The sequence below is a fragment of the Tiliqua scincoides genome, chromosome 4, assembly GCF_035046505.1.
Source record: "Tiliqua scincoides isolate rTilSci1 chromosome 4, rTilSci1.hap2, whole genome shotgun sequence".
NCBI classification, from domain to species: domain Eukaryota; kingdom Metazoa; phylum Chordata; class Lepidosauria; order Squamata; family Scincidae; genus Tiliqua; species Tiliqua scincoides.
Window position 1 is genome coordinate 108082679 of NC_089824.1, and position 12171 is coordinate 108094849.

General features: G+C 47.7%; 1 protein-coding gene across 4 annotated transcripts in view; it reads right to left on the reverse strand.

Annotated features, from left to right (window-relative positions):
• The window catches only part of LOC136647561 (carboxyl-terminal PDZ ligand of neuronal nitric oxide synthase protein-like), an 86567-nt gene extending 78131 nt beyond the window's left edge, over positions 1–8436 (reverse strand). For 2 of the 4 annotated variants that reach the window (XM_066623173.1, XM_066623177.1), the window contains exon 1: positions 8235–8436. In XM_066623173.1, coding sequence (XP_066479270.1) covers positions 8235–8357 — 123 coding nt within the window. In that variant the 5' untranslated portion in view covers positions 8358–8436. Of the gene's footprint in view, positions 1–7535; positions 7589–8234 lie in introns of those variants that run through there. The other 2 variants (XM_066623176.1, XM_066623174.1) reach the window with 1 other exon arrangement.
• Positions 8437–12171: the final 3735 nt, after the last annotated feature.

Below are 12171 nucleotides of genomic sequence, written 5' to 3' on the forward strand. Positions count from 1 at the left end.
GGGATGTAGCAGAAAACTGAGGGTTGGATCCCACTTAGGTTGCAACATCTCCAGATTAATGAATCTGTTTGATTTCAGCTTGGATCAGCTTTAGGGCCAAACTACATGCAACAGTCATTAAAATGCTTAACTAACCTCTTTTTGCTTTCTTTAATAAATGCAGCTGTGGGCAAAAGGGGATTAAAAAAATAGCAGCTGGGGGTGACCATCTGCTTTGGAGGAGCAATTTATCCCTCACCTTCCTGCATGCCATAGTCCCAACCCATGACTATCTTGGTTGAGGAAAAATAAGGGCAGCGACAGGCAGTGCAATTCTAACCTGCACTGGCACAGCCAGGCCACATGGTCTGTGCTGTATCCAGCTCAGGTTAGGTGGCAGCTAGAGGTCTCCTTGGGGTAAAGGGATATATTTAGACTTACTCCAAGTAATGCCCCACCACTTCTCTTGGAGTGAATCTACACTAGCTATTTAGTTGGTGCAAATCTGAGAAGCCCCGTGTAGGACTGCCTGGCCCAGCAAGGAGGTTATGATACGGTGGAGGAGGACTCCGCTGACTCCAACCCCCTCCTGGGCCCGATCTGCCCCTCGTTCTGTTGGCAATGTCAGATAGCACAAAGTTATTGGGTATAGGTAACTGTCTGAGTTCTTTCAAGAGTGTGAGTAACAATTTTACCTTGGATCATTTGCTAGTATTATTAGTAACAGACAAAAACATTCCACACATGGAATTAAAGATCTCTTGAATTTACTATTGGCTGCGAAAATTGTTTGGAAAAATTAGGAATTATCGGAAACATTTCATCTCTCCCATGATTAGACAGCAGCAACTCAAATCCTTAGATGCAGTGCTGCAGAAGTGGATAAGCTGACTCATATAGAGCACTGAAGGTTTGGAGCAACCTAGTTAGCGAGGCTGTAATACACACTTAACCTTGTAGTAGGTTCTACTGAACTCAACAGAACTTACTTCGGGGTAGCATAGGACAGCACTGTTAGTGGATAAATTGGGTCCACTAAGATCAATGGCCTTTTCTGTTGTGGCACCAGAACATGGAACTCCCTGTCCCAGAAGATTTGTTTAGCTCCTTCTTTACCAAAGTTATGTCGTTAAAGACATTTTCAGTAATCATTTGGTAAGCCTGCTGCCCAACATGCCTGGTTGCTCTGGTCTGTTTCTACAGCTGTTGTGCAGGTTGTTTTTATCATTACAGGCATGCCCCCTCTTCCACAGGGGTTCCATTCTGTAACCCCCTATGGATAGCCGAAACTGCGGATTGGGGCGAACCCATCCCCGCAGACCTGCTCCCCCCCAGAGACGAGGGGAGCTCTGCTCCCTCACCTCTGGAAGGGCCTCCTAGCTCAGCAGTGGTTGAGGACGTCCATCCCCAGCCTCTGCTGAGCTCTGAGGCTCAAAACACATGATTTCTGGTTTCTCCATGAAACCGGAAGTCACATGTTTTGAACCTCTGAGCTCAGTCTCAGCTCAGCAAAGACCAGGGACAGGTGTCCTCGACCTCTGCTGAGCTCAGATGTCCTTCTGGAGGCTCCATTCCCCTTGCCTTCAGAGGGGGTGTACGTGGGGGTGCACAAGCTGGGGTACCCAGACCCTATCCATCAATAACCAAATCCACAGATACGGGATCCACACATACAGGGGCCCCCTGTTATTGTTGATTTTTTTATTTAATTATTTTGAATGTGTAAGCTACCTTGAGCACTTTTATCAGGAAGAGAAAAAAAAAGGGGAGCCAAACGTTTTAAATAAATAAAAGAAGAATGCAATCCCATACTCCAGATACGCGGTTGTTAGGAGGCTTCTGACAAATCCTAAAACCTCCTATGTCAGTGTATCTTGAGATGTACCGGTAGAAAATTAAGCAGCCATAGCGGCAGTGCCACCAGTCTAAAACAGATTAGCGAGGGGCGCATGTCACAAGTATGATTCGGAAAAGAAATCTGCCAAATTGCCAAATATCCAATATCGCCAATATCTGCAAAATTGTCTCAGACCCAAGCCCAGCACCAAAACTGGTGGAATATTACTCCAACTTTGGAGATGTTGCCAGTCAAAGGTAACATAACTGGGAGCAAAAACCCAGTGCTCCCATCTCCTTTCTCCCTGTTCATCCTATCATGACAGGATATAGGAGGATCCAGGCTAATTCAAATCACAGCATGCCACCCCAGTATACGAACTCTGGCATGGAGCCCATAACTCAACTGAAGGAGCATAGTATGGTATCTCTGTGGCCTGAAGTAATGCACACAAGGCAGAACTCTGATGAGGAGAACTATGAAAAAAGACACTTCATACTAAAAGGGAGTACAAAACAGCCTTGCAAAACAGCCTGATCTCAGAAGATGCACAGGAACAGCACGTAGCTAACATCAACTTGCTCAGAAATCCTATCGGTAAAAGCATTCCTAGCAAAAGGGCCCTTTTGATTACAGAAACATTGTTCCCTGAGGCTGATCTGAACACTTTCCTTGAGGAGACCTGTGTGTTTATTGTACATATATCCCCCCTCTGAGCTTGTTTGGCCAAGTGTTGCTTGAATCACATTAACTCATGCAGTTGGAGAATTGTGTGAGTTGTGCATTGTGTTGGGGGGGAGGGAATTGGATGGATGTCATTTGGACATCTCTCATGTTGCTGTGAGTTGACTGGCTCCTTGCTGATGTCTAGACCACATCAGCAATCCACTATATATGATTGGCATGCACTGGTGGTGTTGCTAGAGACACTAGGAGGGTGGTTGGTGGGGTTTTACTGACCTTTTTTTCTCCTCCTATGGTTGGCAACCTTCAGTCTCGAAAGACTATGGTATAAGCCTACAGCACCCAGTATTCCCAGGCGGTCTCCCATCCAAGTACTAACCAGGCCTGACCCTGCTTAGCTTCCAAGATCAGAAAAGATTGGGCATGTGCAGGGTAATGTTTGAATAAAGTGAGTGTAGGATCCTGACTCAGTTACACCAACATAACAGGACCATAAGGCTATCCAGCTGACAGATCTTATCATTGTTCAAAGGAATGTACATGATAGCCATAAGACTGGAAACAAATCTATTTCTGTAGCCTTCTCATCTCTCCTCATATGAATGTAATGTCAACTTTTTCCAATTAAAAAAAATATTACTCTTGCCAATTGGAGATTAGTTTGTGTTTAGCATTGAATACTTATTTGAACTTAATAAAAACAAGGAAAGAATCGTTGAGACCAACTACAGGCAGACGTGCTATGATGTAACAAGTCCTTCACACAAAGTCTATTGTCTTTACGGGCGGGGGGGGGGGAGTTGTTTGGAACATAGTTTTGCCTTTTGTCTGACTGCCAACTGATCAGCATCGGAGGTCAGGATGTAGATTCCGCTTCAGGCCAGGATTCCCAGATTGCATTGCAATAAAGTTCTGTGCCTTGGCTTAGTGCCTTACAACAAATGGCCAAGTCAAACACTTGCTGTGGCAAAGGCACATCTCTGGAACACCTTCAACTATAACTGCAGACTTGCAACACTGCTGTAGCATATTATATAGTCAGCACAGTTGTGTTCTTATGTTTTCTATGCCCGAAACAATACTCCATTTTCCTAAAAAAAAAAATATTTCATATGACTGTTTAAGTATCTAACACTTTGTCACGGTGGTTCTATTTTCCGCAAATAGCTGCTTTTGTTGATTTGCATGGAAATTGGCACAAAGGAATAATTTCACACACACTCATACAGAGCTGCTTTTTCCTTAACAAGAGGCACTTCTGCTTTTTAGCACTTCTCTCAACAATGCACTTACTCAAACATTTAGCTTGGCCCTTTCTATTGGAAAGCTTTCCATAGAGGGTGCGGGAGGGCAAACTTTTAAAACATTTTTTTTAAGGTCGCTCTTTATGCTACTGTGGGATGATACAGTAAGAAAGCAGTTGGATAGCCTCCGGCCATCAACAGCAAGGGAGTATTCACCTCCAGGCTCTGTAAACCTCTCTGGAAGTTATCCAGCAGGTGTGCTGGCGGCACTGAATGGCAGAGAATTATTGAATCTGGTGGATAAAGAGCTCGACCTGGGCTTCCTCTATATGTACTGGCCTGTAAAGGTGCAATAATATGAATAATAATGAATGAATAATAATGAATAATAATAACCACCAAGGTAAGAAAGACATCTTTTAACATTTCAAAATATGCCAGGAAAATGGACTTCTGCCACTGCATGAGTGGCACAACATGCTCCTTCATGTAACAAGGACTACAGTCTTGTCCCTTGGTTACTTCTAAGAATTCCTTCTTCTCTTTGGAAAACAGCAGTTTTCTTCAAGGTAACAGTGCTCAGGGAACAAAGCTGCCTGACTTCTTCCAAAGCCAGATGCAGTATTTCATTTAGAGGAAGGATTTCTAATAAACTGTTGTATATTGCTAAATTCCAAGGCAAAGTGCAAAAAAAAGCCCAGCCCTCTCCCTGGTAACAGAAGGCTTCTTTTCAGGTGTGATCCTGAGCAGCCCCTCCCCTTCAAATAAAAAACAAATAAGAAATTACTGAGTAGATTCCATGTTAGTGACATCCTCTTGCTTGTGGACTACCTTGGGAGTTGCACAGATTACCTAAAACCAAGCCTCTCTGACCCTCCAAAATTAACAAGTCTGCTAGGACCACTCTCCCAAGGTATCACTGTGGTTCATAGGTCAAAGGGGCATCAAGAGTCCCTCACCTTGCTAGGTGTTCTCTTCACTTTAACCTCACATAAATAAACCAAACACACAAACAGAGGCTGAAGTTAGGCTGTCTGATCAGGATAGCTCAGTGGTTTTCAAATTCTCCTGGAGTTTGAAAACCGCTGTAAGTTCTTGCAGGGGGGAAGCAGCGGCCTTCTGCAGGGCTCCACTATCGTGTTCCACTATCACTCCACTTTCACTTTCGAAGCTGCAGGGAGCCCTGCAGAAGGACGCGCAGGGCTCTCCGCACCCCTGGGAGGCTGCAGGAGGCTCGGGTAAGTGCACCCAAGCCCCTGCAGCCTCCTGAGCAGTGCAATACTGGGGATCAAACCACTGCCTCCTCCCTGCCTCCTGGCTGCCCCCACCCCTTAAGGGAGCAGAGGCCAGGGCCCACAGGCTGGGGCTTCATGATGCCCCAGTCTGAAAAGCCCTGGGATAGCTGATTGTGCAAACAGGCCCTAAAGCAAAACTATTCTATATAGACAGTGCTCTGCTAGAGACCTGCAATTACACTTCTCCCAATCTCCTCCCCACCCCACTTTTTGTTACCTGACCTTTCTCCATAATCCCAGGGTGGCATAATTTTCCCAGCTTTGCAATAAGTCTACAAAAATTAATAACCCACATAAATTTTAACTAGCCTATCTACTCTTACACAACAGCATTCAGGCACTCCTAGATGGTATGTTTAGTTTGTCATTTGACAAACTTTGTTCACTCAGTCTTTACAACGGGTTCATAAGACCCTGTCATTCATCTGCTGTTGACCTGCATTTTTCCCCTGTGCTTAAAACATCATATTGATTAAGACAGAACATCTAACTTTTTTTTTTTTTTTTGGAACAACAGTACAACAGCACAATGGCGGCAATTGTGGACTGCTGTCAGTATGACTGTTCCATGACCCAATACAACAGAGAAAGAAGGAAGAGGAAGGATCAGTCTGCTATGTCCACCCAAAAAAGAAAAAGAACCTGCAATTCTGCATGTAACTGCCAGAGGAAAAGCAACTCACTGGCACTACCAGGAGTGTGCCTGGAAGGTTCTGCTTGGAAAAACCTCTTACTCCCCACAGCACGGCAGCTCATATGCCTGATGATTTGGTATAAAAGCTCTACTATGTGAGCATCCCAGCTTGCATTGCTATCTGCTGATTAAAGACATAGTCCACCTCAAGAAGGCTATCTGTCTCAATTCTGCTCACACAACCTCCCCTCTGAAGGTGTCTACCTCATCCCATTCTTCCAAGGACAACAAATCTCCACTTTGGGGATGGTGGTCTAGAACAGTAATGAAGAGAAAAGCCCATCAGACTTCACCCCCTGAAGGGAAGCATCTTTTCCCACAAGATGAAAGACCTGACAGGTCTGTTCCATTGTCACTGGAGCTCTCAGTTTATTGCCAATCTGTCCCCAAAATGAGCCATTTGTGCTTTTGGGAAAGAAGGCTGGGAAGCAGTCAGCAGAGAGCTGGCATGTGCAGCACTTACATTTACGCCCTTCTAGTAGAACATTCAGAACTATCTCCAGCTCTAACACTTTGGGCGTCCAAGTGATTTTCAGGGCAGACACAAGGCTATCCACCTAGTCAGAACCCCACCACATACCACAAGCAAAGAATGTGACAGGGGGGAGGGGAAGAAGTGAATAGGTGGGAATCCACACACTTAGTATTAATATTCACAACTCACCTGTTGCTGGACTGCCCACATCTCATCATGAAGTTAGCGTTTTATTCCGAGTTACACGAAAGTACCAACCTTCGCTGAATGTTCTCTTTTACTCTTAAAATCAACACCCAAGTGCAGAAGGAGAACATCTGCCCAAACATACACAAACCATTTTCATGACGGTTAGTACTTTTGGTTAACTCAAAGTGGAATGCGAACTCCCTGATGAGATGCGGACAGTCCTTACAATGGGTGAGTTGCCTCCACAGTGAGCCCCAGCGCCCTATGGTCTGCTGCTGGTGCTCTTTAACTCATCTGTGTGCCATGCCCAGCCCCTGGCTCACATTACTTCTTCTGATCCCCCCCCCCCGTCTGATGCCACTAGGCTTTGCTGCCTGGTCCTCTCTTACACTCCTTTCATCCAACCTCCAAAACTCTCTCTGCATGGACAGCAAGAGCACACATACCAAGAAGAAAGCCTCTCTCACTTGCTGGTACACCAAGCATGCTGTTCTTTACAAAGTGCTGCTTGAAGTAACAACCTAGCCTTACGCTGTGATAAGGCCAATTCTGGACCCTTTGGAAAGGACAACAGTAGATTTCTAAAGAAGCACTGAGTGATCAGTGAAAAGCTAACAGAGGGCTTTGGGTAAATTCATACTATGTCTATCTTGCCTTGCCAAACTATGAGTAGCATTAAAACCCATTTGCCCCCACAACCTCCCTGCAGAGTCTGTTGGATCAGTCACTTTCTCTTCTTAGTCTAAAGTCTGATCCCAAGGAGAACAAGTCCTCCAAGCTGAAGGCCAATCTCTGCTTTGAGATTTGAGCGCATCTGTATAATTTGAATCCAAGAGCGTTCCACTGCATGCAGGGATCCCTCTCCAAAATACCTGATCAAGGGGGGAATGCAGTAATGTCACAAAACTCCACTACTGAATCCCCAGTGCCCACAGGTCAACGCTGCCAATTCCCGATCCAGAACAAGCCACTGGCTAGAACAACCAGCATGTAATTGCCGCAGTGCTGTTTTGTTTACATGCATGAAAGGAGGCAGCACACCTGCTGCCCCAGGAATAAGGACGAACTAGAGCACCTGCTGCTGAACTTCAGCCAACGAAGAACAAAAGGAGGAGGTTTTCACTCAGTGCAAACTAACCTGAAAACTGGATTCTCGGGACAAGGGCAAGAAGCTCAACTACAAGGAGCCCATGAAAGGACTGAAAAGCCCATCACAGGAGCCTGCTCAAGTTGCTAAGGAATAGCGCCGCCTTGGCAATGCCTTTTGCCACTGCAGCAGCACCAGTAACACAATGTGTGTCCAAATCACACTCTCCTTCCTTGCTCTTTTCCTAGCCTGAACCCTTCCAAAGTACACAAGGACGCAGCCACAGGGCCCGGGCAGGGGGAACTCCAGTGTCAATGTCACCAGCGGCCAGCCAAGAAGCCACTTTCTACCTCTGCCCCCCAGCAGTAAGTGCCCAAAAGCTGGACGCCAAAGCAAGGTTCCAAGTCAGGTCCCATCAGGATGAGTTGCTGTTCCCAGAATCGAATGCCAGCGTTCAGATGGCGACGCTTGGGAAGAGAGTAAGAGCACCTCAGAGCATGTGCAGAAAGCAGCTTTGCCCTCTGAGAAAGTATGGCCGGCCCAAGACTCCGGAGTTAAGGGCTGCTCCTTCCCAGGCAGGGTACAGATGAGCTGAACGATCCGGGAAGGGGCTGGCACTCACGCCTGCCTAAGGTGGCTGCAGAAAAGGCACTCTGCACATGCTCAGAGGTTCGGGGGCAGACAGCCAGGGCTCTCCGCTGCCACGCCGACTGTGGGTCCCCCACGCCCGGCCGGCCGGCCGGTCCCTACCTTGGCCTCGAAGCTGATGCCGTGCTGGAAGGCGTCGTCGTTGTGCAGTGGGATGCGCAGGTCGTGCCTGTCGTCCACCAGGTTGTAGCGGGACTTGGCGGAGGGGGAGGCGCCGACGGGCATCGCGAAGAGTCTCCCGCAGCCGCTTGCGTGGAGGAGGCGGCGGGCACGGAGCGCAGCAGCAGCCGCCACCTCCGCCTGAACCCGGGCGGGCGGAGCGAAGGCGGGGAGGGGGCCGGCCTCTCTCTGGGTGCCGCCCAGGTAGGGCTCGCCGGAGGCGCCGGGCATGCGCCAAGCTGGGGCGGCAGCAGGAGGCTCCCGCCTTCCCTCCGCGATCCAGTGGCCGAGCAGCCGGGAGCGGGGAAGTGGGTGGGAGCCCCGTCGAGGCGCTTCCTCTTCGCCTCGCTGGCTGCGCCAGAGCAGGTCCTGCCGGCTGGTCCTGCTCTGCCTCGGCCAGGGAGGCAGGCTGGGATGCAGCTTGCAGTCGCCTGGCTTGCCTGGGCCCATGAGCAGCCCTCCCCCGCCACAGCTGGAGCCTGGCTGGGGGGTGTGGCTCTCAACCAGTGGTGCGGGCACCACCGGTGGTGCTGGAGGTGGTCCTCTCAGGACCCCTGAACTCCCGCCACCCGGCAGCGGCACCAGGAACGTGGCACAACAAACAGTGCCGGAGGCTTGGCTCAGCAGGCACAGCTCCAAGAATGCTTTTCTGCACTGGAAAAAGCCCTCCCATCCACCCTGAGCCTCTTACTGGTTTTTGTTGCTTTGTGTCTGGCCTCCCAACCCAGAAGCAACTGGTGATGATGTCATCACCAGTTAAGTTCGGTGGTACTTTGAAATAGGTGGACCGGAGGATAAGCCTTGAGAAACACTGCCCTAGAACATATGCAAAGCGCCTTCCTCCTTCCTGGCACGACAAGCGTACAGTACAGCCAGTGAGAACTCAGGGACCAAACCTATGCAACTTTCCAGCACTGATGCAGGCGTGCTAGTGGGGCATGTGCTGTATCCTGCCATGGAGGTACAGTCACTTAGGCCTTCTAAAGATAAGTGAATGTTTGCTTCCTTACCTTAGGGCTGCATTGCAGCTGCATCGGCACTAGAAAGTTGGATAGGTTTGGGCCCCAAGGCTGCAATCTACACCTTCCTGGGAGTAAGCCTCATTGACTATAATGGGACTTACTTTCAAGTAAACATGGCTAGGATTGGGCTCTTAAGACCACCGGGAGTCTTGAGGCACCTTTGAGCCCCAGTGCTTCCTGCTGTTCAAACTGTGCCAGAAATGCCCAGTCTGTCCTGGTCATGATGAAGGAGGAGGATGACCCTCTTGTCACTCACCCACACAGCTTAGAAGGAGGCGGGACCACTTTGTGGGGAGCTGTACTTGAGTCTCTAAGATTAGTAATTGGAGGTTGGATTACTAGAATGTGCTCAGAATTGGGCCGCTGTCCTCTGCGGGAGCAGAAAGCTGGAGGCTGGGCTTTGATCACCATCATCAGGTAGGTTGTAGACCCTGAAAGAGGCTTTGCACCATTGCCAGTGGCATGGATGATCTTCATATGGCAGCCACTGACTATACCACAGAAGATGACTTACAATTGTGCATGGACAGTCACAGAGCAAGTACCACAGCCATCATGTTCATATCACCTCAAATGATCCTTGGAGTCATTGCATTTAGTGGAGACAGTTTCCATGCTAGGGATCATTTGGAAAGGAATCAGGAATAAGGGCCAAATCCTATCCAATTTTCCGGTGCCAGTGCAACTGTGCCAATGGGGCATGCACTGCATCTTGTGGTGGGGCAGCAGTCACAGAGGCCTCCTTAAGGTATAGTAACATTTGTTCCTTTACCTTGGGGCTGCATTGCAACTACACCAGTGCTGGAAAATTGGATGGGATTGGGCCCTTAGACTATTAATATTATGTTGCCTCTTCACAAATTTATGGTACAATCACATTAGGAATACTATGTACAGTTCTAGTCACCACCCCATAAGAAGGTGCAAAAGAGATGAACCAAAACGATCACAGGGCTGGAACATCTTCCTTACGAGGTGGGATTCTTTTGGGATTCTTAGCTTAGGAAAAAGGTGATTCTTCATTTTGGGATTCTTAGCTTGGGAAAAAGGTGATGGGGTATGATGAAACAAAATTATGTATAGAATGGAGAGAGAAGAGTTTACTCCCTCTTTCACAATATTGGAAAGAGAGGTCATCCAAGAAAACCAGTTGCAGGGAGATTTAGAATGGGCAAAGGTACTTCTTTGCACAGTACATAATTAGACTGCAAAATTCATTGCCACAAGTTGTAGCGATGGCTGTTAGCTTGGAAGGTTTTAAAAGGAGGATTGGTTACATTCATGGAGGGCAGACTTGTCAATGACCATTAGTCCTAAATGCCACCTTTGAGTCTAGGGCAGTGTGCCTCACAATCAGATGCAGGGAAACACTGATGGAAGAGAAGGTCCACCATCCTGTCTCTCACAGTGGTCCACACAAGCAGGAGGACAGGATGGTGGACCAGATGAACCTTTGGCTTGGTCCCACAGAGCCGTTCCTGGGACTCAGTTTGTACATTAAGCTGGCAACCAATAAGTGCCTGATTCATGTGTGGAAGACAATTAACCTCCACGTACTTGGGAGGCTGCTGCTGCCACTTGCCACATGAAGAAGTGGATTCCACCCGCAACATGCAGACTGGTTCGAGGGTAAGATCATGAGCAGATTTCAGATTTGATAAAAGGAAAAGGAAAGACAACTATGATGTACCGAAAAGAAAAGACAAAAACAGACACAAAAGATAGATGTGAGCTTCTTCTCGGGTATCCTGGCCCTGGGACAGACGAGTCTCCCAAATTAATTGTCCCCCAAAACACTCCTAGAAATTGGGTAAGATCTCTTTGTCAGTCTCTAACATGTTCCTTTTTGGAATCACTACCTAAAGACTTTTGGACACGAATGACTTTATTATATGTTATGTATTTGGGACTGGCAGCTATTGCCTAAGAGTTTAATAGCCCGATCCTATGTGTGTCTACTCAGAAGTAAGTCCCATTAGAGTTAATGGGGCTTACTCCCAGGAAAGTGTGGCTAGGATTGGGTTGTCAGGCTACACTCTTGTCCATATATTGCAAACCTAAGCACTCTCACTAGGAAGCAAGCCCTTTGGAACACAGGTCTGGTGTCTGTGTAAACATGCTTAGGATCTTGGGCTGCACCAGCCAAACTAATCTCACTACCCAGCAGTTGTTCATTTCCACCATAACCTCTCCCAGCAGGTTCTCTTTTGCAGCATTCCTATGTCTGCCCTAATTCACTCATCCATATGCATAGTTGTTCCATTGCATTTCCAGGCTGTCATTCTTGCTTTTTGATTGCGCTACCCACTACACCGGCCAGTTATTAGGAGGCTTGAAGTGGCTATTCTGTGCCAGCAGTAGCCGGAATCCCTACACAAAAACAAGGCTCCTAAAAGGGACTGGGATTTACAGTTGCATCACTAATAATGAGAGAGAGAGACATGAAGCATGAGCGAGAAACTATAACCTGAGCTTAAATAGTCCTCCTAATTGTAACTTCATGCTGCCCTTCTGCACAGCAATGCTTAGCAAGTTTCCTGCTCCTGAGCAAGGTGATTGCCACATTGTTTTTCTTATTCACCCCTGTGGCTCTATGGGAACAGGGAGCATATGTTGGCCAAGTCTAAGTAATCCAGGCCAGCAGCCTCTAATTATCCGCAGTGGCGTCTGTGAGGCTCAAGTGGACGTTTGACAGGAGCAGAGACATGCCACAGGCAAATGCATAATGTCAGCCCCAGCTAAAAGCCAGGTTTTCTTTTTTCTTTAACTACCTAAAATGTGTTCAAAACATTTGTGTGTAAGAGTAGTTTGCAAATGCAAAACTCGTGCATGTACACCCTTCTTACAACCCCCTCTAC